The sequence below is a fragment of the Apus apus genome, chromosome 2 (assembly GCF_020740795.1).
Source record: "Apus apus isolate bApuApu2 chromosome 2, bApuApu2.pri.cur, whole genome shotgun sequence".
In the NCBI taxonomy this organism is placed as follows: Eukaryota; Metazoa; Chordata; class Aves; order Apodiformes; family Apodidae; genus Apus; species Apus apus.
This window is the reverse complement of record NC_067283.1, coordinates 136,364,842-136,391,891: the sequence shown is the minus strand read 5'-3', so window position 1 is coordinate 136,391,891 and position 27,050 is coordinate 136,364,842. Positions and strand designations below refer to the sequence as shown.

General features: G+C 38.7%; 1 protein-coding gene across 1 annotated transcript; it reads right to left on the bottom strand.

Annotated features, from left to right (window-relative positions):
* Positions 1–469: 469 nt before the first annotated feature.
* Positions 470–27,050, bottom strand: DCAF13 (DDB1 and CUL4 associated factor 13). Its single transcript, XM_051611649.1, has 11 exons — positions 26,936–27,050; positions 25,349–25,548; positions 23,746–23,853; positions 21,714–21,803; positions 21,204–21,359; positions 20,403–20,480; positions 16,793–16,875; positions 14,743–14,907; positions 10,536–10,671; positions 2,827–2,990; positions 470–1,987 (listed from the first exon to the last, which is right to left on the bottom strand). The coding sequence occupies exons 1-11, from the start codon at positions 27,003–27,005 to the stop codon at positions 1,900–1,902; spliced, it is 1,338 nt and encodes a 445-aa protein (XP_051467609.1). The 5' UTR covers positions 27,006–27,050; the 3' UTR covers positions 470–1,899.

Genomic DNA, 27,050 nt, shown 5'->3' with positions numbered 1-27,050 from the left:
CTCTCCCCAGCTTTCCTGTAGCCCCTTCAGCTACTGGAAGGCCACTATGAGGTCCCCCCAGAGCCTTCTCTTCTCCAGGCTGAACAACCCCAACCATCTCAGCCTGTCTTCAGAGAAGAGGTGCTCCAGCCCTCGGATCATCTTTGTGGCTCTTTTCTGGACTTTCTTCATGAGCTCCATGTCTTTCTTATGTTGGGGGTTCCAGAACTGGACACAGTATTCCAGGTAGGGTCTCACAAGAGGTGAGTAAAGGGGGAGAATCATCTTCCTTGACCTACTGGCCACAGATCTTTTGATGCAGCCCAGGATACAGTTGGCTTTTTGGTCTGCAAGCACACATTGCCAGCTCTTGTTGAACTTCTTGTCCACCATCACCTCCACGTCTGACTCAAGCTTCACTACTTCTTACCTTCTCAAGAAAAAACAGAACCCGAGTTTCAGATACTAATAGCAATCAAAAGAAGAGCAATAACAAGCCAACAACTTTATTTGGAAATTCCACCAACATTATGAAACATGCTTTTTTCCCCTTTGAAATCAGCAATTCCCTCTCTCTTCTCCACTCTCAAGGTCACTTTTAGAAGTGACTTTATAAAATCAGAGAATCACAGAATCATCACCCCATAAGGTAAGTGATCCAGATAGTAAAAGATGTATTATGGGCTCTTATCACCAAACTGCCATAATTTTGTGATGATGATCCAGGAATCTTGTCCAAATGCTGCTGGAAGAGACAAGTGAAAGAGTACAAACTAGGAATACATAAGGATGTTAGTGTCAGTAGATACATTAAAAAAACGATGCCACGTGAAGGCAAGTGCTCAATTTCCAGATTAAACAAAATAATATATCAACTATATAGTTTATTCTAAGTTCATTAAAAAAAATTGCGCATAAAACTGGGGAAAGAGGAGTGTAGTTATAGACTGCATAGTAGTGCAAACACTTAAAGATCCTTTAGTACAGAATATGTTAAGCAACAGTTATGGTTATTACATATCTCATATTTCTGCATGAGGAGCCTTCAGCCTAGAAGGCCTAGTTCAATTCCAGCATAGTTTTCTGATCACCTCAGTATCTTCAGTAAAAAGCTACATCTATCCCAATGGAAGAGAAGCAGAAAAACAGTAAAAGAAGCCTTTAATTTTTTATATAGACTTAAAATAGAAGATTTACTGTCTCATCTGAAGAAGTTTCTGGGCTCTATACAATTTATGTCATCTTTCATCCAGATTTTAGAAGTTTTAAATATGCTAAAGACAGAAGGTATTTATTCAACTATGTCATTATTATTAGCAACTTCAACAGTGTCAAGTAACAACAGTTAAGAAGACAGCACAAAACTACAAATATGTTTACAGATGTCTGAGAATTCCATTGAATTCTTTTTGGATAAAAGAAAAATATCATATTGCAATATGTATAATGAATGCATTGTATTTCTCGGTTGGAATAATCAAGATCTAGTCCACTGCATTAAGGTCACTTGTTTATTAGATTTGTTTTTAAAAAAAAAAAAAAAAATGTAAGGACAACTGATTTTATAACTTTCTCTGGAACACATTTCTTTTGCCTGTGGCAAAGCTCATCCTTCTTTTGCAGTAATGGTACCACAGAACAGGATTGGAACTCCACCAAGTACCAAGTCACCTGCCTATATCAAAAAGGGTCCAACTCCACAGTGTTGGGCCAGTAACATCAGATACACAAATATCAACAAAAGATAACAGGACAAATTCTCACTCAAAGTGGACGATGACTTGAGAAATCAGAGCATGTGAATACTTGGAAGAAAAGCCATGTTTCTGGAGCTGTACGCTGTCCATTAAATTTCATACAGTGGATTCATTCAATGGTCACACTGGCTTTCATTGTGACATTTTGTGCATGTGAAAACAATTATTTTACTACTGCCACAATATGTTTCTTCCTCTCTGAAACAAACGGCATAGATCCTGGTTTGCTGTGCTTACGACGATTCAGTTCCCTAGAAATAAAAGACAGAACAATGAAATCCAGGAGTCAGCACGAAGATTTAACAACCACTAGCTTCCTCATTCAGCTACTAATGGAGGCACTCTACAATTAACAAAAAATAATAAAAAATTGCTCTGCTTTTATTAATCAAAAGCCACCTACTTCCTCCTCTGAGAATAAGACAAACTGCTTTGACAGGTAAGTTTAAAATTGGCTAATTTAGAAAAGTTTCAAAATTGAGCCTTTTCTTGGGAGATCAACTTGCTTGGTATTCCTGTCAACAGGATTTGCTGCTCACGTTTGTAGAGTATTTCAGCAGAGAAAGAGAAGAAAAGCCAACCACTTCTTTATTTTACTGTTAATTTAATGGCTGCTGCAAAGTATGCCACCTAATTCTAAAAATTCCAATATGGCAATGGTCCAGGTGACTGAGAACAGTCATCCCAGAGTCTGGAATCAAAAAGAAAAGAACCCCACACAACAAAAAAGCAAAACCAAAAACCCTCCACAAAACCAAACCAGACCATTCTGTGTCCATCACAATGTTGCATCCTGTCATGTTTAACAAAGCACTGTGGCTCCTTCCAACACAGTATTCACTCCCATTTCTTCAGTGAACTTCTGGAAAGCAGCCAGTCCTCACTGACACTGGCAGTTGTCTGCCTTTTCCTTATAATCAAAGGTTAATCAATCCAGTAGCTCATGATCACTTATTCAGATGTTACAAGTAGCTCATGCTTGTTCTTCCCACACACCATAGCTCTAACACTCCCATATGTGACTGCTCCAGCACTGCAGTCATGCATTTTGTTAAGATCAAGAGAAAAGAGCCAAAAGAGGAAGACATACTTTCGCCGACGAGCTTCTCTCATGATCCGTTGCTCCTTGATTTGGCAATATATGCTTTTAGGCAAGTGACGGTGCTGAGCTATGCGTCTGATCTTTGGGTGATACTGGAACTTCTCCTTCAGCTTCTGGTTGTAATTCATAGCTGCCTTCTCTCGTGGTGCAAGCTACGAGAAAAACAGAGCAACATGTTGTAAAAGTACAGGGACTTCACTGCCATGATTTTTTCTACAAAACAAAATTGTAACTTTTAATTAAAATCGCTTCCTTCTATCAAACGGCTGTAACCACAGGAACTTTACAGCTAGGGTAGGTAAATACTAAAAACTTACAATGTCAACAATACCCCAATGCTCAAACACAAAGTATTATGACAGAATTTAAAGTTCAGTGAAGCAAGAGAATTTACTCCCTGAAAACCAGCTTTTGATGTGCTGTAGAGAAATAGAACAGAAATAGTTGACAGTAAAATCTCTTTGATCAGAGTCTGCCTGCTTTCCTAACCTCTCATGATGATGAACTTCTGCTGTGAAACAAAGATTTGTAGACATTTTAATCACTAGCCAGCGTAAATACAAACATTATAAATGAATTGTCTTCATGAACAGCTTTACAGGCAGCTCTTTAGGTGGCCTAATCTTACACAGAACCTTGATCCATTAGGAAGCACAGTGTACATCTCAGGTTTCAAGTATCAGCTTGACTATATGGCACACAGGGAGCTCCTACTTTTATCAGGCAGCTAAAAATACCTCAGTGTCACAAACACATTAAATACAAGTGAGCTAGTATTACCACAAAATACTTTAACTTTACCCATGTTTAAAATTATGCCTGACCCCCATTAACAATCCTGAAAGTGAGAAATGCCTCTTCCTGACAGCTAACCTAGAGAGGATATTTATTTTTTTTTTCAACAAGGCATGTTTCCTTTGGTCCTAATGTTTACTTACCAAAAGGGGGGAAAAAAACCCCAAACCTGTGTGCTGTGTTTTTGTTTAAAGCATGCATTACTTCACAAGGAGTATCAGTTTATATGTATTTTGCATTTGCTCATATCTCTGGAAATTTCAGCTGCATCTCAGTCTAATGAGCTTTCATAGAAACAGAAAATCTATTAATATTAAATATTAACAGAGGATAATCTACCTTGTTCTTCCTACTCTCCCTCCAAAATGCACTCTTGTAACTCCAACACTTCCGACATCTAAAATCTAGAAGTCTTTTCCTCTCCCACATTTCTTTCATTCACTATTACCTGCACCTAAAGTACTAAAAGTGAAACAACAATTCATCTTCTATGGACTCACCTTTGCAACTGACTCAGTTTCAATAATTTCTTACTTTCTCAAGAAAAAACAGAACCTGAGTTTCAGACACTAATAACAATTAAAAAAAAAAAAAAGAGCAGTAACAAAACCAACAACTTTATTTGGAAATTCCACCTATATTATTATGCAAAATGCTTTTTTCCCCTTTGAAAACAGCAACTGCTTACCTCTTCTCCACTCTCAAGGTCACTTTTAGAAGTGACTTATTTTAGAATATTTCATAAATTCTAAAAAAAATAAATATCATATTCAGAAAATGTTGGTCCAAAATAGCATTACTGGTCTGAAATCAAGTATCAGTAAAACATACAGCAAAGAAATTTCTCCTTTGGGACAATAAAGAAATCAGGTACCAGATGCAGAATTGCTTATCACTCAGATAATTCCTATTCAGGTATCAGAGACACATAATAGTCTTAAAGTCTATTTCTTCACACCCTCTTACTCATAATAAAAAGTTTTTCTACTTACATTTATGATGACCTCTCAAACTACAAGTGGGTAAATTTTACACTCTTAACCCACTAAAACTAACACCCCCTCCCCGCCACCCTTTACTGAAATTACTTCTAGCAAGCCAGCCTGAATAGCTGCTTCACACTCACTAAATCCCAGGTGTTCCCACTCTGCAGAAAACTGCCAACATAATTCAAATTAAAAAGCTTTAATTTTAATTAAATGCAATTATTTTCCTTTAATTTAAGAAACCCAAATTGCTGCCGATTTAGTATAACCTCGATGATTCTACCGACAAGAGGTGAATCTGTAAATTAAAGATATATCCAGGATATCTTATTCAAAAAATTAATATAGATTAAGCAGTGGTTATGTATAAAGTGATACACAGAAAGACATACAGCAGATGACTTTTCATCCAACTACTGCTTGCCAACACTGCCTATACCAGGCTGTGCTAAGTCCACCCTCATCTGCACAACACTAAAAGAGAACTCTGCAATAATGACAAGTTTCTGTCTATTTATGAAAAACAGCAAATAGCTATGAAAGCAGAGACTGCAATAACACACTGAATTCCAATCCCTCTCTTGCAAGTCCTTTTACAAAGGTCAACATAAACAGCTGAAGAGAACAGCATTACTTCCCTTTCTGCTCTGAGCTGGAGATGTTGTAAGCACAGCACAATTCAGCAGAATTAGAGATTTCATTTATAGGGACTAAAACATTCTGCAATATAGTAAATTAGGATTTATATGATACCATAAGAAAAATACATGCTAAGGATGACATATGACCCTTTTTTCATGCATTCCAAAACTAAATGTGAAACTTCCTTCCTGTGTGAGTGAAACAGAAATTATGTGGCAGATAGACAGCTGATTTATGTCATTACCACAGCAGTACTTCAGAGCAAATATCCAGGGTGAAAAACGGAGACAAAGAACTCTAAAATGCAGCCAAGTTGTCAGCAATAGGAAAATGTGTCCTCAAGTAAACTGTCTATGTCTCTTTCCTTCCTCCAGATGACAGAGGCTGGTTACTTTTCCCATCTAAGCAGAAGTAAGCATTTTTACAGAGCCCTGATTGAAGAGCTAAAATCAACTTTAATGAAAAATTCTCCTTTTAAGGGGGGCTGTATCTGTACTGTGCAGTATTTAAAACTTCACATTATGAGACTCCCCTAATTCAGCAGGAAAATAAGAAATTACTGTTTATCTATCCTGTCCAGGTTGCCCTTCTACATTAGGGCAGACAGAGCAGAAATGCAATGCATTTTTAGAATAAAAACATATTCCACCAGTTTTCTACACCATAGCTTGTCTTTTTTTTTTCATTGCTCTGCTGAAAACACCTTTCTAAATTTACTGCCATAAAGTTTATTACTCGATGTTTCCTTGGATCAAAAGCTTACGGCTTTTTTATATCTAAATGAATGATAAAAAAAGATAATGTAAATGTTAAGAGCACAAAGGCATAGATAAAGGGATGAAGATACATGCACACTGAATCACAAACACAAAATCACTATGAAAAGAGAGCCATGTCACACAGTACCTGGCACCCCTTCTTAGAAGCCTTATCTCACAAAATGGAACTGTATACTAGAAGCAGACTGAAACGACATACAATTACTTAAGACAGTTTTGATACACTCCTGCTAATGCACTTCGCTAGATCAAAACCAAGACTCGTAATTGCACTCTCTCCTTTTTCAGTCCTTACTCAAAAGCTATTATTTCTGCATCTGGTAAGAAAGCAGCAAACATATGCTCCACTGCTGTTACACTACTCACACTTGTTTTTACACTTGCTAAAATTGAAATCATTCCCAAGCAGAAAGTTTTCTTCTTCGATTGTCCACTGCTCTATTCCAATTCTTAACTACTCTGGAAATGTACCAGAACCAAATTTTTATATGTCACTCACACAAGTAATGTTACTTTAACACTGTGAGAACTGCAGGTGTAGATTTTTTTCTAATGTGTTAATAGATTGAAGAACAATACAAATTTATGTTTTACTGATGGTTCATTGCTTTCACTATAACTCAAAAAACCCAATTTATCACTTTCCTTGCACTAATTAGATTAATTCCATTTTATTAACTGAAACCTATTCTATTGCTGCTGCTTTTCCAGTCTTTTCACTTAGTGCTCTATTTTACTCTTTTCCTCAAAACCAAAAGTAATTTACCTTTCCAGAAATCCCAAACCTTTCCAAGAGCACATGTACAAAAGCCTCAAACTTAGCATATTTTATTTTATGAACAGTATTAGAGCAGTCTGGAATTATCTCAAAATTCTTGTTTAATTTGGTCTTTTGCTTCTGGACATGCAAAGCTAGAGGTGTGCTACTTTAAAAAGAAAATCTGTTAAGTCCTATTTAATAATACTTATTATTATTCTAACAATCTTTATGAAAAAAATGAAACACTGCATATTATCTTTAGGCAACTTCTGCAATAGCTCCAACAGGGAGATTTGGGGGTTGTTACCCCTACGTAAAACCCATGCAGACTTAATTTGTCAGTGGAGTGGAGGCACAGCATGCCTCTGGCTCCTCCAGAGGCTTTTATTCTTACTTCAGTGTTTCAATGATTTTAAATAATGACCACGTTGCCAAATACATTAGAAAACAAAAGAAAAATGCATGTCAGAACTGATGACTGCTGGGGTAGCCACAGTTCACAAAGTACAACTTCCCAACTGGATAAATTTTCTTCAGTCACAACATAAGTACTATATATTCACTATAATTACCCTGGAGCCCAGCAATGCTAGAAGGAAGCAAAAACAAATATTCAACAAATAGAAAAGTAGTAATAGAATTTATTTTTTTCCCCTTTGAGAATACTGGTTTTCATTCACATCCACCCCAAAAATATACATCTTAAAATACAATGTATTACAAGATATATCAGAAATACAGTGACTGTTGGATGAGTCATTCAATCAAATCTTCCCAGCGAAGAAAAATCGCAGACCAAGCAACTAAGCATTTCAGACATATTCTGACACTTCTGACAGAATTACTGAGTGTTCAGCTTTGAATATGCAAAACGTAAAAAAAAAAAAAAAGCCATGGACTGTGGAAGAACTGGACATTCCTAAAATGAGCAAGCACATGTCTACCAAGATAAGAACACCAATCCTCTAAAAGCGAAACAGCAGGTACTAAAGAAAAAACAGTGAAGCCATTAACAGTTGCAATGTTACAAACCAGATGAATTACCAGGTTTGACTAAGTATCGGCACAGTTGCCTGAATCCAAGCAACATTTCCAAGGTACATCCAAAAACATCAGAAGCCAGAAAGATTCCACTCAAGTTCTATCAGCAACATTTATTCTCTAAACACTTGAAAAATAAAATTTCACAGGGATTCTAAAGAAAATTTTTAAAAGTACCATAGCACATTCAGATAGTTAATAACTTAATATCCAAATTCCACATTTTGCTAAATTCAAGGCTTAAAAAAAATCATGCTTGAACACATTTCCACAGAAGATACGGAGATGTCAAACATGGTATCTTCTTAATAGAACCAAATCTTTACCAGTTCATTAGCATCATCCATGTTACATGACAGCAGTTTTTCTGCATAATTCACTGCCCCTTGTGAGTTCTTCCTGTCCTGCTAAATCATTTTGCTTTCTTAAAACATCTTTTGATGTTGCAAGGTAGTGGGTTTTTTTTTTAAGACAGGATGACAAGTTTTGTGTTCTAAATGATGGGATGGCCTTCATTTCTGACAGTTTAAAAAAAACAACAAACTAACAAGAAAGGAAACAAATAAATGAAAGCAAACACATGTGGCTTGACCTAGGGGTTACAGACATCTACTGACTTAGTCCTCTGGGAACCTGATAGCCAAAAAGCTGTGTCAGAAGTGCTTACAAACACATGCACACTACAAAAATGTCTGTACGATCTCATAACAGCAGAACTGAATCTTACGTGCAGCCTCCAACAGGCACATCAAGCAGCAACTATGTACTTAGAAACATAAAAAAGCATTTTATGTGTGATTCACTATCAGGTCAAGGAACACAGGAGTATTGATGTGCAGACCATATCCAATACCCAGAAGCTACAACTGGCAGTACCTTTTTTATGTCAGTTTTCACGGATGCAAATACTACAAAAACCAGCAGAATGTCATTTACCACTCTACATTTTCAATACTTCAACAATAGCCAACTTGTCCTTTCAGTACAGAGTATTTCTGCGACAGAGCAGTAGTTGGATTTGCCTATTATGTCCCAAAGTCAAATATCCTTACTTTTTCTTAAGAAAAGGAGCTAATGCTGTCTAGTAGAGATTAAAGTGACTTTTATCTGAAAATACTAGGAATCATTCTATATGAAAAGATTGTATTCAACATTCTTTGTGCCCACTTATCTCTCACAAAAAGGGTACAGGGTAGAATTGCATCTCAAAAAATACAAGATAATTCTGTTGCAGAGCAACACCTTAGAGGAAGACAGCAGGATCCTGCTGCAGTAAGTATGGTTATAGTGAACAAAGTTTTATCTAATACAGTAAAACCAGGTGAAAAGGGCATTGCCATGACCATAAGGATACAACAGCAGGACAGGTAATATTTCTGCCAAATACCGCACTGTCTGAGCAAATTCAACATAAAAGTTCAATCAAAAAGTAAAGCCTGTAATGAGCTTTGTGTGTTCCTTAGAATTAGCAAGTATGGGACTGATACGTTAGATGTTTGACTGAAGCACTACATAGGGAAATCCCAAGAGTAAGTTCAGAACAGGAGGAAAAAAAGGAATCATGGAATCATGTAATAGTTTGGGTTGGAAGGGACCTTTAAAGGTCATCTATTCACAAACCCCCAGCAGTGAGCAGGGACATCTTCAACTGGATCTGGTTGCTCACTTGACGAGGCTTCAGGTAACCCCAAGCAGCTCTAGACTTAACTATGCAATAGATTCATCCCCTTAACTGTACAGTATTCTTCCCTGAATTACAGCTTCCCTTTCCTCCCTGCACAATCTTTCACAAGATCAAGCAGAAATATCCCCAAGCCTTATTTGACAGCTATGCTGATGGGCTCAGAAAAAGCAATGTAAGCATCTCCAAAATACCCTAACAATATAACGCTACGTAAAGAGATTACTCCCAGCGGACAAAGTGTCAAATTCATTCTCCAAAGTAATTCAATACTTTAATACATCCATATGGATTAATACATGCAAGCGGTAAATGCAACAGAAAATTTTGGCTTTGTCTATACAGAAACATTTGAACAAATGTTAACTGCAAAGATGTATCTAATCAGACTGATCTCTGTTCCTAGGAGGAACACTTCAACCAAACTGACTTGCACTGAATTAAATGGACTTTAGCCACCATACAAGTTTGGCTACTTGATATCCCAGAGTTACATAGGTTAATGGCCATCTCATTTATGCATTGATGCAAATGGTCTATTTTACAACGCATACGGCTTATCAGAGGATGAACTGTACATGAACCAGTTGCATGCCAGTCAAAATCTTTAAAAGTACTAACCCTAAGCTTCAGTAGAATGACTTAGGTATATTAAACCAGAACTTACTGTCTTTTCTCTAGTGCAAAGGGGTGAATTCTCACCTGTAGTATCCAGGTAAAAAACTCTAATTTAGTTACAACTGATGATTACTGTTTACATTAAACAAGACCCAAAAAAATCACCTTCCATAGCAATAACAAGGCATGTAATTATTATTATTATTAATCGCAGTAAATGCAATTAACTATAATGTGAATGTCAGTTTCCAAATTAAATACAGAAGTCAAGCTACAATTTTATATTTTCCTTTTAGAAACAAGCTTTTAGAAATGGAATAGGCTAAGCAGTCGTAATAACAGCAAAAAAAATTCCAAACATCTTGTGATAACAAAAAGTAAAATTCAACTCTTACCACTCCCAGCTTTTCAGAAGCATTAGCTTTCCACAGACGAATATTCATCTCATCTGAGCCACACAGAATATATTTGCTATCTGAAGTCCATTTTACAGTGATGACGTGCTGCATTCGCTTGGTATGATACACCTCCCTAAAGAGAGAAATATTTTTAATGATCTATCGTCACTTTTTCCACCAACATATACCTTTCAAATAGCAGAAAGCATTCTGTGCAAGGCAAAATGTTTCACTCTCTTTGTTGTTTTTTTAGAAATTTGACTTTTTATTTTTAAACATTGTGCTGATTTGTGTCTAGAGAGATTCCAATAACCTGTAATGGTTAGAGTGACAATGGAATACCCAGGATAAGATGCTTTTCAAATAAGTATTTTCAGAGAAATTACAGTAAATAGCTGAAGAATAACTTTTTGCAAAACTTGCCATGGGTAGACAATATGATACAATATATGCATACTGTTCCCCCCAAATTTTAATTAATATGCTGTTACACTGATCAGACACTACAGAATGGGACTGAAAAAGAATGGGTGCCAAAAAATGTGACAGCACCATTATGAACAAGAAAGAGAACAGTAAATAAACACCTCCAGCTGTCTGCTTAAGACATGGCAATGGATTGGCTACTCATTGTGACTTCCCTCCTCTCCCCGAAAACAGACTTCCTTATCATTGTCAAAAGAGCTCCAAGGGAAAATTTTAAAAGCCTAAAATCTCAAAGGAAAATCTCCAGTCTTGCAAACAAGAACTCAACAAGAAATATCAGCTAGTAAAAAGGGATTCAGAACAGCTGTGTGGCTACTAAAGGATAAACTACATTTAATTTCTGCCAATCTGACATGTTTCTACATGCTACACTTAAACCAATATTTAATGGAAATTTGATTAGAATTCCATTTAAGTATGTACCAAATAAGCAAAACAATGTTGTTCATAAAGTTGTTCTTTTATTTCCGCTATAAAAATATAGGACTAAGTACACTTTTCTGGTAGTTTTAATTATCTATTAGCATTCTAAAGGTGAAGAATAAGTAAGGTCTATGTAGTGTTCACTAATACCCATTCCTTCTGGTTTATCAGTCACACTCTGCAGCTTATAGACCATTCTCTTTCTTCTAACTAGTTATTTTCACAAGTAAAATCCAAGTAGTAATGGAAAGGAAATATGGAAACACCACCTATTCAAGAGCTGTGGAAAAACTAGACTGAGGTTGAGCTGAAGGGGTTGCAAGAAAAGCAAAACTAACCAATATACCTTTCTAAATAAGCTTAATAAATTTAACCACCTCTTGTAAACCACACTTAAGTGATGCTCTACCAGAACAACTATGTAAAAGACTGAGACTGAGTACCTTAAGAGAACATGAGTTCTCCAGCTTTTTACTGATGTGATGTTTAATAGGGTGTGTGCAGACAAGCATTTTCAGAAGCATTTCTCTGTTTACTTTCATATTACTATTTGGCTCAGTAAAAAAAGCTTTTCTTTACCTACATTTGGGGAACTAAGCACTTTTCCTTTGCTTACTCTGAACTTTCAGCCTTTGCCTCTCCTGTTGTTGTGTTTACAAGTCATTACATATGATTCTCATGGAAAGGAAAAACAGAAAACATGGCAAATAACCTGGATTTGTCATTCAAAAAATTCACAAAGACATCTGGTTCTGCTCACCAATAATTTACTAAATTTAACCAACCTCATATTAAAACTTACTTCTTACAACTAATCAGACTCCTAATTTCAGTTTTCATTTTAAAATAAACTAGAGGACAATGGAAGTTAGGAGTTTTTCAGATTTTCAGGAGATAGAAAGTCAAAACTTATTGTCAGGATGCATGTTTACAGATGCTTGTTAACTGCTCTCTCAGTTTTCCAGGTGGAATCAGGTATTCCATGTGGAGACTTTTCTTCATTCCATGGGATTAATTTCAACTGTGTAATTCTGAAAAAGCCCATGTTCTAAAGAATTCTAAGTGTCCCAGATGTCTCAGTCAGCTTATAGGAGGTTAAATTCTTCATCTGTAAGGCTCTTTCTCACTCAGTTTATGGCCACCACAGAGAAGGGGTGAAAAGACTTCCTACTATTGCATGATGGGGTCTGCAAACTTCCCCTCAATCATGTGCTTTAACTTTGCATATCACCACTTTTGTGAACATTACTATTCCATAGAAAGGAAAGTCTGTAGAAGACAAGCACTTAAAAGAAAAACCACAACAAATAAAGCCACAAAGGAACTGAAATACCTAATTACACTTAAAATACTACTGTAGGACAGGAAGAAAATGAAACCTATCTGTAGATTAGTTACAAAGGAAAATGTACACAGCCCATCTCGATCTTTAATGCAGCATATGAAGAGTGACAGTGAATAATGCCTACATAGCTGCATCAATCAATAATAAAAATATGCTTTTCCCCAATCAATATTTCAACATTTCCTCCCTGCAAATCATCTCTTTGGGTGGACCAAGGTTGGAGTGAGGAAGGCAACTAGAAGTAAAATAGGGTTAAAAATAAAGAAGAAGAATTAACAACAAAAAGTAATGAAGATAGGTTTATGAAGAACAAATGATACCAGACAGATCTGATAACTTGCTTCAATTTTCATCAAACTGAGAAAAAAAAAAAAGTAATAATGGAGACACAGTAGATCCAATCTGAACTTCAGCAAAGTATTCAATACACTGCCTTATGAAATCTTACACAAAAAACTAATTAAAAGTTAACTGTATTCAAAGCAATGCCACATGAATCAAAACCTGGTTGACAACATACAAACAATGGTAATAAGCGTACTAAACCAGATCACAATAGTGCCCCAAGCAGATCTGCAGGAATTCATACAGTGGTGCTTTTCACATAACATGTTTAGCAATCATTCATATAGGACGATAACAGCCCCTAGAAAACCAAGTGCTGCCATGTGGTAAGGCACTGCAAAACTTAAGTGGTGAGAGGTGCATCACAAAGTGACCTAAAAACATTAAAAATACACAGAGGGAAATAAGATGGCAAATTATCTGTCAACTACATGATCTGTCAATCTCAAGCTATATAGAGAGTAAAATTTCAGTATTCATAAAATCATAGAATGGTGAAGTTTGGAAGGGACCTTAAAGATCATCAGGTTCCAACCCCCCTGCTATGAGCAGGGACACCTCACACTAGACCAGGCTGCACAAAGCCTCATCCAACATGGTCTTAAACACCCCCAGAGAGAGAGCAAAACCAACCTCCCTAGGCAACCTATTCCAGTGCCTTACTACCCTCATAGTGAAGGATTCTTCCTGATGCCTATCCTAAATCTACCCTCTTTCAGTTTAAAACCATTACCCCTTGTCCTGTCACTGCCCTCTCTGATGAAAAGCCCCTCCTCAGTTTTCCTGTAGACCCCCTTCAGGTACGGGAAGGCTGCTATAAGGTGTCCCCAGAGCCTTCTCTTCTCCAGGCTGAACAGCCCCAACTCTCTCAGCCTGTCTTCATAGCAGAGGTGCTCCAGCCCTTTGATCATCTTGGTGGCCCTTCTCTGGACCCTCTCCAACAGCTCCATGCCCTTCCTGTGATGAGGGCTCCAGAGCTGGACACAGTACTCCAGGTGGGGTCTGACCAGAGCAGAGTAGAGGGGCAGAATCCCCTCCCTGGCCCTGCTGGCCACACTTCTTTTGATGCAGCCCAGGATGCAGTTGCTCTCTGGGCTCCAGCACACACTGGCAGCTCATGTCAAGCTTCTCATCTACTACCATGCCCAAGTCCTTCTCCTCAGGACTGCTCTCCAGCCATTCTCCCCTCAGCCTGTATTTGTGCCTGGGGTTGCACCGAGCCAGGTGCAAGACCTTGCACTTGGCCTTGTTGAACTTCATGAGGTTGGCATTGGCCCACCTCTCCAGCCTGTCAAGGTGCCTCTGGATGGTGTCCCTTCCATCTAGGGTGTCAACTATTCCACACAGATTGGTATCATCAGCAAACTTGCTAAGGACACACTTAATCCCACTGTCCATGTCTCCAACAAAGGTATTAAACACCACTGGTCCCAGTACTGACCCCTGAGAAACGCCACTCGTCACCTGCCTCCACTTGGACACTGAATGTTCACAGAAAGTGAATTCCTCAATGAAGACATTAGTGAATTAATTAAGAATTTTGAGGTCTAGCGAAGGAGGTCACTGGTATGAATCACAGAGAAAAAGAACTATAGTGTCACTCACCTGCTGTGACCTTTGTCTACAGGAAAAATGCGGACAGACTTATCAAAGCTGGCTGAGACGAACTCTTTCCCAGTGGGTGAATAATCCACGTCGAGAACAGCAGACACGTGATCCATATGCACCACCATAGGTGATTCCAGGTAGCGCATATCAAAAGTATATAGGCTTTGGAATAAACAAAACAATAGCTTAATATCTTAAAAACTCCCAAGTAAATAGTACATTTTTGCCAATTACTTTAATCATATGTAAACCTTAATATAGGAGAGAATCATATTGCAGATGGAGCCCTTCAAAACTTCTCATAATACATGAAAAGAAAGAATGATGAATTGTTAAGGCATTGAAAAAAATGTATTAGCCAGAAGTTTTCATTATTGGATCTGACCTAAGTTTCTTGCTCACTGTCAAAGAACAGAATAGTCTCCACAGTTTCTTTCATCATCAGTTCATGGGTCACTGACCAAACCTATTATTTTTCCAGTCACCACTCTGTCCTTCTTTACTCCATCTTCAGATATAAGTACATAACTTGAACTTGGACAAACATCTCTGAACCATTACAGCAAGCCTATCAACTCTACAAGGTTTCTAGATATTTCATACAGGTAATTCCTAGTAATTCAGAGTCTACTGTGATGTTCCTGTTTGGTTTGCACGCTTTCCTACTACCTAATTGTCTACGCAGAAGTCCAAGGAAAGCTTGGTCCTTCAATACACAGACGTATTAGTTCAGGAGAGCACATTATCTGTAGGAAAGCATTACATGGAAACACACAGCTGCTGGACCACAGTTGGTTTGCTCTTAAGCACTTCCAAGCTCAGGTGAGGTCTACCCATACTTTCTTTAAATCTACACGCCCTCTGATACGTAGCAAGACATAATTGAGTACATCATTACTTTGCCTAGTGTCAATAAGCAAAGGTGCTTTACAAAGCATTTAATGAAGCCTGCTAAGTATATAATATTTAGTCTCTTATTCAATAGGTCACTGGCAACTATTGCTTTTTCCTTTTAAGTTGCCCAGGATAAAGTAGGCCAGCATTGTATTCAAAATGGCTACTCCATATAATAAGCTAACACTTGCATGTGTGCTGATGATCTACGCAGTTGTCACTACATTTACAGCAACTGCTTTAATTTGCAAGAGCAAAGTTGCCCCCAACAGTAACAGCTACATTTTTAGTTTTATGGGGGGAGGGGAAGGAAAAAAACCACCCAAACCAAACACATTTAAACAAATACATGAGGTAGCCTGGTAGCCTTACCATACCATAACCAAAATAGGTGAAAAGCAGTACATTAAATCTAACACCCTTTCAAGGTCTAGGACATATTCCATTGCCTTGGAAAACCAGCCTTAAGATAAGTGATAAAATTCCTGTGCTCTAGAAGAAAACAGTGATCTATTGTTAGATCACTGACTTTCTGGAAGAAAGGATACGGAGCACATTTTGCAGTGGCCTGGTTTTGAAAAGACACATTTTTCAGTATCAGATTAGCCGTTCACATGAATAGTATTGCTCAAAAGTGAAAAACTACTCTAAGACATTGAAAGGCTAAGTATTGCAGTCTGTGGAACCATTTCACAAAACAAATTACTTTTTTTTTTAAGAAATGTTCCTACCAAAATAGTTGATCAGTACAATATATCTTGCTTCGTAAGAGGTAGCAAGAAAATAAACACATTGTCTCAGACTGGCCCAATAGTATTTATTTACTGGGTACTGCTGCAAGTTACATTTGCATTGGTTCAGAGCTGCCTTTTTTTTTTTTACATTACACTGCTTTTTTTCCCACCCAGGTACTGAAACACAGAGAAAGAGGCAGTCTACTATCAAGGTGCTTTTGTTGTTGTTTTGTTAGGTTTGGTGCTTCTTTTTTTCATTAAGCCTATAATTCTCTAGGTCATTACTAAAGTGATTACAATTTAGAGTTTAAGTAGGTTTTTTAAATCATGCTTTCATATTTAGCACAATGGTAAATCACTAAGATACAGATTAAAAAAGTAACATGATCAGGATTATCAAAAGGCAAGGTCACACTCACTTGTAATCTTCATTTGCTGCAGTAAAAACGAAAGCTTCCATGGGGTTCCAACACAGTGCATTTGTCCTCATGTTCAAGATAACCTAAAAGATAATTACACATTGATGTCTTGTCACAGGCAGTAAACTACCTGCTGCATTTCAAAGCTTCCTGTACCACTGGAGATAAGCACTTTCTAGATACAGAATTATGGCAGAGGAACAGTGACATAATAGAATGTTTCCTTAGTGGTGTTAGAATTGGAACTCAAGAATTTTTGTCCCTCATGGTATGCTCACTGCTTTGCGCCACACTGCAGTTAAACTAGGACTCTCTTAAGTCATCTTAGAAGCAAATTTTTCTATGTGGTTATTTAACATGTAAATCATGCAAACATATTAGTGGTTAACATGTAAATCTCAAATGGCTGAAAAATTTCATTTCATTGGATTTACAGGAACCTTCAGTAAAGTAATCTATAAACATACCTAATTACATGGTTATCTCAAAGGATATAGTCATTAATTGATGATGTGAACCAGCATTTGCAAAGCCATCATAACATTTTTATTTTCTCCCAGTTGTTACTATCCCTTCTTTTATCTCTGAAACTGCAGTTCCTGAATACTTCAGGACAGTTGCTATTTCTTGTTGAAGTGCCAAGCAATGCCTGCAGAAGTTACTGTTTGTAACCCACTCACCACTGTCACTAGATTAGCAGTAAATCATTTGCTACACATTCATCAGACTTGCCCTGCCAGTAAGTAGATGGCTACAAAGAGGCCAGATTGCCTTGAAGAGGGAGGCAGGCAGCTGATGACAGCGTAGTAAGACCTTTCTACTTTACTAACAGTGGATTAGGCAAGAGGTGTTAAGCAGCTGTATGTCAGATCCCCCCCCTCTGAGGACAGCTGTGGCACTAACAGCTGGGACCCTGTGTGAGAGGGGGAAGCAGGGAGGAGGTCATCTGACAACCAGTACCACACAACAGTTTTGGCTTCTGCTGAGTCCTGGGGGAGCTTTCAACTATTGTATTTAGAAATAAATCTCATGCAGTTCGACTGGCACAAAGTAGATTTAAAATTACAGAGCAACTTATTAAAAAACTCAACAATCCTAAACAGGGTTTTCCATAATGTTCCAGGCCAGCCATAATACTACCTGAAAATACTGAAATTTAGATATTTAATGCTACAATACTGCCCAAATAATTTTTGTTCTCAGCTAACACCACACATTTACATACGTGTGGCGAACGGCCCTGTCGGTTCACGACAACATGTAACAAAATATAGTTGTACAATTTTGACTTTTACAATAATGAAAACAATCTCAAAGCAAATTAATGGCGATGTGACCTCTACTGAACCTCTCACCCTCCAAAATATTGTGATTTTGTGTGCATATTCTCATGATTCTCTTTCCCATAAGTATTCTTTCTCTACGTGACATTAACCTATTCAATATTAAGTCTGTGCTGCAAAATACTGCTCATTTTCAGAAACCACAATGTAATCTTCAGATGTCTAATATGATCTCTACTTTATAAAGTGACTGTACTGAAAGGAAAGACCACTGAAAGGCCCCGAGTTTACAGTAATGTGAAATCAGAATTTGTTCAGATTTCAGTATTGCTCGTCTAACTGTATGTAAACCTTGCACCTGTCTGGGAAGCTAATAATCAAGGAGGGAAAAAAGGTACATAATTAATGTCAACACATATGTATAATTAGTATTTTAAATCGTGCTACAAAATAACTCCTGAAAAATCCAGCTCTTTTTCAAAGGGGGTCACGTTTGGTCCAAGTCCATGGTCTGCATTTTGTTTCAGTCTTTTTCACCCAAACTTATAAGCATTCAGATAATTTCAGCAGTGGCATTTGAATTAAAATAGCACCTAAGAAAATGATTCTCTGTACAGTTGTAGCATTATATTAAGTGACAACTATCCAAGGCAACCTGGCTGGAAGTTATTTAAGTTGCTGTAAATATGTTAATGACATTTCAGAACTATCTAAACCTGTAGCAGAGCCACCTTCTGACAATATTTTTACGTAAATTGTAGATACCTTAGTAATTTAGGAAGAAAAAGCCCTTATTAAGACCAGTCACATTTCTTTGTTCCCTGAAGACTTGGCTGTCTTGGTTTATTTATTTTAACTGTGAGCACTTACTCATAAAGTGTCAGCCTGGAGATTTTAGTATTACTTTACTTGGGCCACCCAATAATTAATCTGTCCTCCTGTACTATCTATGAGGTATCTGGTTGAGGTAAATAGCTAAGATGTTACAACACACTTCCTGACAGCTGTTAAAATGTTCTTTAAAACACCCTAAACTTTCCTGTGACACCGTGTGTTGCAGAAGAATGACTTTTAAACATTTCTATTAAACATTTTCCTTTTGTCATGCAACACAAGTGCTTCCCTTTGTTTTTTCCCAGCTTTTTTAGACTAGTCCTTATTTCACACTTACACAGCACCTCACCATCTTACCCATCCCTCTCTGAAACTTAAGACTTCAAAGCTGACAGACAGGTCAAACAGGCAAGACAGCTACTGCTTCATCATGTGGAAAGTTTTACTCCTAGTTCCATTAAGGAAGGGACTCCAACCGAGTTCCAAACTAAGGGCAGTGTGTGAGTTGCTTTGCTGATCAAACACCAGGACCACAACAGTGCTAGGAGCCAGTGCCTGCAAGGTATCTCTAGTAAGCAGTATTCTTCTTTGGGGAGTTACAGAACCCTGAGATATCAATGCAGAAGCACACATTCAGCCTGCCTCTCCATAGGACAATCACAGAATCACAGAACTGTCAAGAGTTTAAAGGGACCTCTAGAGATGATCTAGTCCAACCTTTGTATAAATCAGACCAGTATCATTGCAGACAGTATGTACACATACCAGAAGGATAGTGAATGTATATTCACAAGCCAGAATATCTTATTTCAATAAGAACACGGTTATTTCCGGGGCTCAAAACTACTGAACTTGAGGAAGGTTAATAAGTGTATGAATTACTAGCTTCTTTTTTAAATAAAAACTTATTTTCTCTTAAAGATAAATAAGAATCTTCATGTCATTGGTAAATTTCCCATATAAATACAATTTTGATTCCACTGCTGAGTATTTCTGAATGTTTATATTAGGTTCATACAGGAGGGTTTATCCCCATGCAAAAGAAAAAAGCACTTTTTCAAATGCAAAGCAAGGCTCTCCAATGGCAGAAACGCCTTCACAGCTAGCTTGTTTCCTTCTGGCAAGAAGGAGGGAAAAAAAGAATAATAATAAAAAAATAAATCGCAGCGACAGAATGAAATATAGCAACATGAAGTTCTCATTGTGGAATTGCTGTCAGCTCAGGCACTTTATCAAGAATTAGAACACAGTAAGCATGACAGCCAGTTTGAATGCAGAAAAGGGCCTTCTAACTCTGCACCGTTTAAATCCCAACATTAATTCAAACTCATGTAAAAGACTCAAAATTAGACAACAAAAACTCAGTGAACTCACAGTTCAGAGCTTCCTTTTCTCTACTGTCATCAACAGTTACAGACTACTTATATTCAGTAAGTGTAACATTGAGTATGATTATTAGCATCATAAGCTTCTGTTAAAAAGGAAAACATTACCTTCTTTAATGGAGTTGATTTTCTCATATCATATAGTACAATATTTCTGTCAGAAGCACAGCTTCCCAAAAGGTAGGTCTAAAAAAAAAACAAAAAAACAAAAAAACAAACAAACAAAAAAAACAAACTGTGTGCATGGTCTTCTAAACACTTCTGGGGTGTGATCAACAGCTTACATTAGATAGCTGAGCTATTGCACAAAGCTGGTAGTCAAACCGTTCTTTTTTCAATCAAGGAAATATATCCATGGTTCTTTCTGTGCAGCTAACTAATCAGCACAAACATTTTAAAGACCTTTTCCTGTAAGATTCAAAACGCACTCTGTGCTCCCTGCTTCACAAGTAACAAGCAATCCCTCATAAACACTTCATCTGCAAACACAGGAACTGCTGCAGAAGTTCAAAGGCAAACGTTTTGCCATAGAGAGGGGGAGAAGTCTTGGTCACAGGCAGTACAGTACTGAAACAACTGAGAGCTCCCCTGCCAGATACCCACTATACTGTATGATTGAGGAACAGGATACCTATTGCTGTAGGCAGAACAGAGACCAGCTTACTTTTCTTTTTCCTCTCCCCAACTAGCAGAGACAAAACATATCAAAAGATTATAATGTATGTTACTACATTCCAAAGCAAAATACCCATAAAAATATGTATACACCCCCCAAATACTATGTTAAAAATGTTATTATGTTAAAACACATACTAAGATCTAAATTTGTAGAAAGATGGTGTTTAAATAGAGTTTAGATCTTGTATTGATCAAGAAAAATATTTATTTCCATTGTAACAGAAACATTACCTCAATGGGATTAAATTTTACACTGCTTATGCTATCAAAACCCCATGTCAGAGAACACATGGGACTTGTCCTTTGCTCATCCCAAATGTCCACTTGCTGGCCACAGGTGGCAAAAACAGCTTCCTTCCAGTGATGATCAATTCCTGTATACACTGTCTTTAAAAGAAAAAAAAGAACAGCTTATAAAATCACTTGTATATACAAACATACCAATATGTTCTGTTACAAAAAACAGCACAGTCCACCATGTTTTTATGCATTACTGAAAAACAAGTCACCACTGCTACCACAAACTACTTCTTACCAGATACACTCTAACACAACAGACTACTTTCTGTATACTCACTTAATGTGCATGCAGGCGTTTCTCATTAAGTTACAACAGAGTCAGCATTAGAAGCCCATTTACAAAGTCCTGGCTGACCTCAAAGCAAATGGGAATCTTAAAGGCACAACTACAGATTAATTCAAAATAAGAGATGAGGGAAAATAAAAACTCAGATTTACTACCTTTCCAAGAATTGTATGAATAGGTTCTTCTTCTTCTCCATATTCTGGGCTTTCCATTTTCCACTGCTTCACAGTTTTGTCATCACCAACCTGAAAATATTGGAGAAAGCACATCCAGTTTTACATGTTTATTTTACTAGATGTGCTTTGCAAGTAAGTACAAGTAGCCTTTCAAAAGAGAATTATCTATGACATACATAGAAGCAAAGTGCTCTTCTCTTGCCTATTCTCTTTTATACCTCCAAGCTGAAGATTAGTTCTCCTGGTCATAATATTTCTAGAAACTGAGAAGGTATGTGTTAAGATTCTTTGTATCAGCCCTGCTTTGGATCTATGGTTGAAACAGCACTGATGAGGCACTGGTGTCTTGCCTACTGCCAAACTGTTCTTGCACGGTGTCAAGGCATTTTCTCCCCCTTACTCTCAGTCATCCTCCCTGCCTCCCCCATCAGCAAGTAGCCTTGGTGAGGGCAATAGACTGAGAGGGTACACAGGTGCGACAGATGCCCTGAACTGGCTAAAGGGGTATTCCATACCACTGAACATGATGCTCAAAAAAAACCTGGGTAGTGGAAGAAAAAGAGGGAGATGGGGGGGGGGGCAGGCTGGCTTCTAAAGTGGCTGCTGCTCAGAGACTGTCTGGGGATCTGCCTGTAAAAGGAGGTGACTGATTTCCTGTTTGTCAGTTTCCCCACCACCACTCTTCCTTTACCTGTTTAACTGTCTTATCTCAGTCCATGAATCTTTTTAACTTCCAGAGTCAAATAGCAAAAAAGGTGAACTGGAATCATTGCTGTTTTTCTAGGCTGTATCTTGTGATTCTCAATCAAATGGCACCTTGAACTGCAAATTATCTTCTGGAAGTCATTTTGATGAGCCTGTGAACAGCTAAAAGGCCCTTTTGACCTCAGTTGTTCCAGCTGCCTGTTCCTAACCCCATGCTACTTCTTGCACTACACCAGCACAAAGCTTTTGCATGGCTGTGCAGCGACCTAGATGAGCCAAACTGGACAAAAAAAAAGTTAGCTATCCAAGTTTAACTTCCTCTCCTCACAGCACTACTTCTGTTCCTTTTTCTTCTCAATTTTCAGACACAGGGATTGTAAAAATGGGATTCTACTTTGGAGTCACTTAGAATTTCTTGCTATGGCTTCCCCTACATCTCACCTACCGTGCTCGCAAGCTGACACGTACTTCAGAAAAGACAAACACACAGCAGGGAAAAATAGGTCTTCTATGCCCAGCTCAAAAGAAGAAAAAATCTCAGGACACTCTATTCTTCAAAACCAATTATTTTTATTGCATCATCTTAGAGTTGCTTTAAAGCAAATAGGAAGACACACTATTTTCAGATAGCTCACACACAATTGAATCAGTTGTGATTGACAGAATCACACAGAATCTCAGGAGTTGGAAGGGACATTGAAAGATCATCTAGTCCAACCCCCCTGCCAGAGCAGGATCACCCAGAGCACATCACACAGGAACACGTCCAGGCGGGTTTTGAATGTCTGCAGAGAAGGAGACTCCACAGCCTCTCTGGGAAGCATGTTCCAGTGCTCTGTCAGTCTCACAGTAAAGTTTTTTCTGATGTTTAAGTGGAACAGAACTTAATAAAGCTTTAACATAAACTTACTGAACATAATTACCCAACTGGAACTATTGTGAATTAATCAGCTTAATCACAGGGTATGAAAATGGTTACTTTTATAAGTGTTTGTATGTCTTCCAATCACCACAACAACATATCTATCTATCTGTCTATCTACTACTTCAATTAATGTGATCTATCAACTTCTTTAATGGAAACTAATTTTGTTTTAATTATATGACCATCCACTAGCAACTTTTGGTATCTATCCTTTTCATTGCCTTGGAAAACTCTCATATCACAGCACTTAACAAACTGAATATACGCGTTCATAAAGTATTTAAATCTCATATGCCAGAGGGGAAGATGCTCACTGGAAAACAGATGGTGAACAGGTACTCTGTACTGCTACACGGTATCAAGGAGACACATTATACTTACAGTAAAGAATGATGTACCACAGAAACGAGCACACATGCCTCGAACAAAGCCTTCATGGGCTTGTATAGTACGAATGCACTGTCGTTTGGTCAAGTTCCAAATTCTGACCTATTAAAAATAGAGAAGTATTCTGTTGTTAAGTTTTCTACAACCCACAACTGCAGTTCATAACCCATACACAAGAGATCACACATGTTGTAACAAAATGGCACAGCTGGCTTGAGCACTGACCAGATTTTATAATGCCAAAACTACTTAATTATTCCAGTCTTGAAAAAAAAATATGTAATAGTGCTGCTCTTCTTACCCCTTCCCCCCACCCAAGCGGTACATTTACCGTATGTTTGCATTCTCCTATTTTTGAACTAGAATTCTAGCTACAAGAGAGCAGCAGTGATAATTTTAGCAAAAAATACACCTCTTTAAAGAGAAAAAAGCACACTGAAATAGCCTTTGGAACCAACAGAATATTTTCTGTCCAGGTGCTGTATTACATTTCATATAGATGTCCACCTCTCAGAGGTTTTGGTGTCAAAGCATTTTCAGATCATTAAAAAACAAGAAAGTGGAGATCAGTGTTTATATTTGTAGGTACTGACAGTACCCAGTACTTTACCAGTGGGTAAGAAATCTGGCCAGCGTTTCCTTTATATTTATGCCTCTCCTCTCTGAGAAGGTTCATCTCCCTTACACTATATGCATGCATGACATATGCACCTTCCAGAAAATTCAGAAAGCAACCAGCTACCCAGAAAACACCTTTAAAATACATAAATGCTTTCAAACAAACAATGTAAGGGTGAGAGAGCACAGAGAAGACAGCAGAGACAGGCAATGTTTTTCTGCAACTGACTCCAATAAAAGTGTCCTTACCTGCTACTTGTAATATTTTGGTAAAATAATCAAACAGATACAGGGTTAGCATTTTTTAAGCAATATGTTAAATTATTATTCCACAGTTTTTGTTGTGTGCCCTCTTCCCCCTTTCCCAGAAGCTCTGGATGCCCCATTCCTGGAAGTGTCCAAGGCCAGGTCGGATGGGGCTTAGAGCAACCTGAAGGTGTTCCTGCCCAAGCAGAGGGGTTGGAACCAGATTATCTTTAAGGTCTCTTCCAATCCAAACCACCTGATGAATCTATGATCTGACTTCATGTAATCTCCTGAATCTGAAGCAGTTTAACATCTCCAAGGGAAAGGGAGGTTGCGTGGGCAGCAAAAAGCAATCACTGTGGACAGCAAATATTAACATTCACTGCTCCGTCTTGAGGAACTGAATGTCACAACCTCTGCTCACAGCTGAAAGCTGTTGCCTAAAGATTTTTGAAACTCTGCGTGCTCTGGGAGGTCACAACCTGCAGTGTGAGCTGTCCTAAACTGGGTAAGTTGCACCTTCTGAGACAATGGGGTTATCAGAGCTAGACAAAGACACCAGAGTTAAGCAACAGGCATTTAAAAAAAAAAAAAACAAAACAACAACAAAAACCCAACACACCAAACAAACCCACACACAAGAACCCCACAACAAAAATGGGGAAGAAGAAAAAAAAAAGGAAAATAAGGAAGAAAGGTATCTTGTTTGCTGTGATCTGCAACTACAGCTTACCTCTCCATCACAAGCTCCAGACAGTACTGTAGACAAACTCTTTGGATGTTTGGCAATGCAATTAACTCCATCTCTGTGGCCATCAAGTGAGCCAATAAAGGGTTTTGCAAACACACGTTCAAGCTTTGTTGCATTCAGAGCTCTTGTGTACTCCCGTGGAACCTCAAATGGATGCAATAAAGGGTCATAGTTTCTTGGAACTGCAATAAGAACAAGACAGACGTTATAAACTCGTGGTGTGTAGTGTAGTTCAAGGTAAGCTGAATGAGAAAGCTTTTATTTTTGATTTTCCTGCCATGGGAGAGTTTTCTGCAACACAAACATTGTCTTTCCTACTGTTTTGAAATTGGTCCATGGGATCATAAGGTCACAAATAACTCTGAAATTATTTAATGTCCTTTTCAAGGGAATAGCGCTGAATTAATGAAGATATGAATGTACACAACAAACTGGAAACTGCAGATACTACGCAATTATTAAAAAAAACTCAAACCAAAACAATAACCACAAAGACGACCAAAAAGCCATAATACTTACCCTACTACCACTAAGCTCTAACATACAGAAAGGACACAGCTACATGGACATGCACGAACAGAGGCAAACTAGCTCTCTTCATGCTTATTATATATCAACATATAAAACAACACAGAATTTTATCTATCAGGTTACACACAAATCCCACTTAGAAGTACAAGATGTATTCAGCTACTGTCCCAGTAGGTAGCTTCTATAGTATTTTTCCATGTTGCAAGTATGTCACCAGAATTAAATAACTAGAGGATGCTAGCTATGATGCTACTTCCCATAACATGGCCACCTACCTCCAGTGCAATCAAATCCCAACTATATGCAATTTAAAACACTATAGGTGTGCTGTCCTGCTCAAAATAGCCTGATTCAGCACATCCAAGGCACCCAGTTTCATTCCTGCTCTTTCTGATGAATAATGGCCCTTTTCCAAACTTTATTTCTAGAAACTAAACCTCATCTCTACCTGCAGAGGGGAAGCTGCACTCCTGTGCAAGATCAGCTTGAACACATCACGGAACTCGCCACCTCATCCACCGGGCTACAGCTGCTGCACCGCAAAACGACCTGTCACATCCACCCGACTTTAGCCAGTTTCAATAAGGGATATAAGTAAGCGAGGTGAGCTGTACCAGTAAACAAGCACACGTAGCACGTGCAAGAGGTCGCTAAGAGTAACCTAGTTAATACCACGAGTAACCTCGGAGGCCGAGAGCGACCCGCCCGCGCCCCCAGCCCCGCGCTGCGGCGCTACCTGCGCTCTCAGAACACACCGGTGCGGGCTCCTGCCGGGCCCGCTGGCCGGGTGTCCCGCGTCCTCCCCCGCAGCGGCCACCTCCCGCACACGGGGACAGGCCCGCCCGGGCGCGCGCGCGCAGCGACGGTCACCGCCCCCGCCGCGCGGCCGGGCCCAGCTGCGGGGCGCGGGGCGCTCGGCCCGGCAGGGACCCAGGGCGCTCCCGGCTGCCTGGGACCCTCCCCCGCGGCAGCTCCGCAGCGGGCGGGGCCGGCGGGCACCGATCGCCGCGCCTTCCCTCCCGCTCCCGCCCCGCTCACCGCGCTGCAGGTCCAGCTTGGTCTCGCGGACATAGTCGTCCGGGTTGCGGCTCAGCACCTTGACCCGCATCCCGGGAGCCCGCCCCGCACCGCCCCGCACCACACGCTCCCTCGC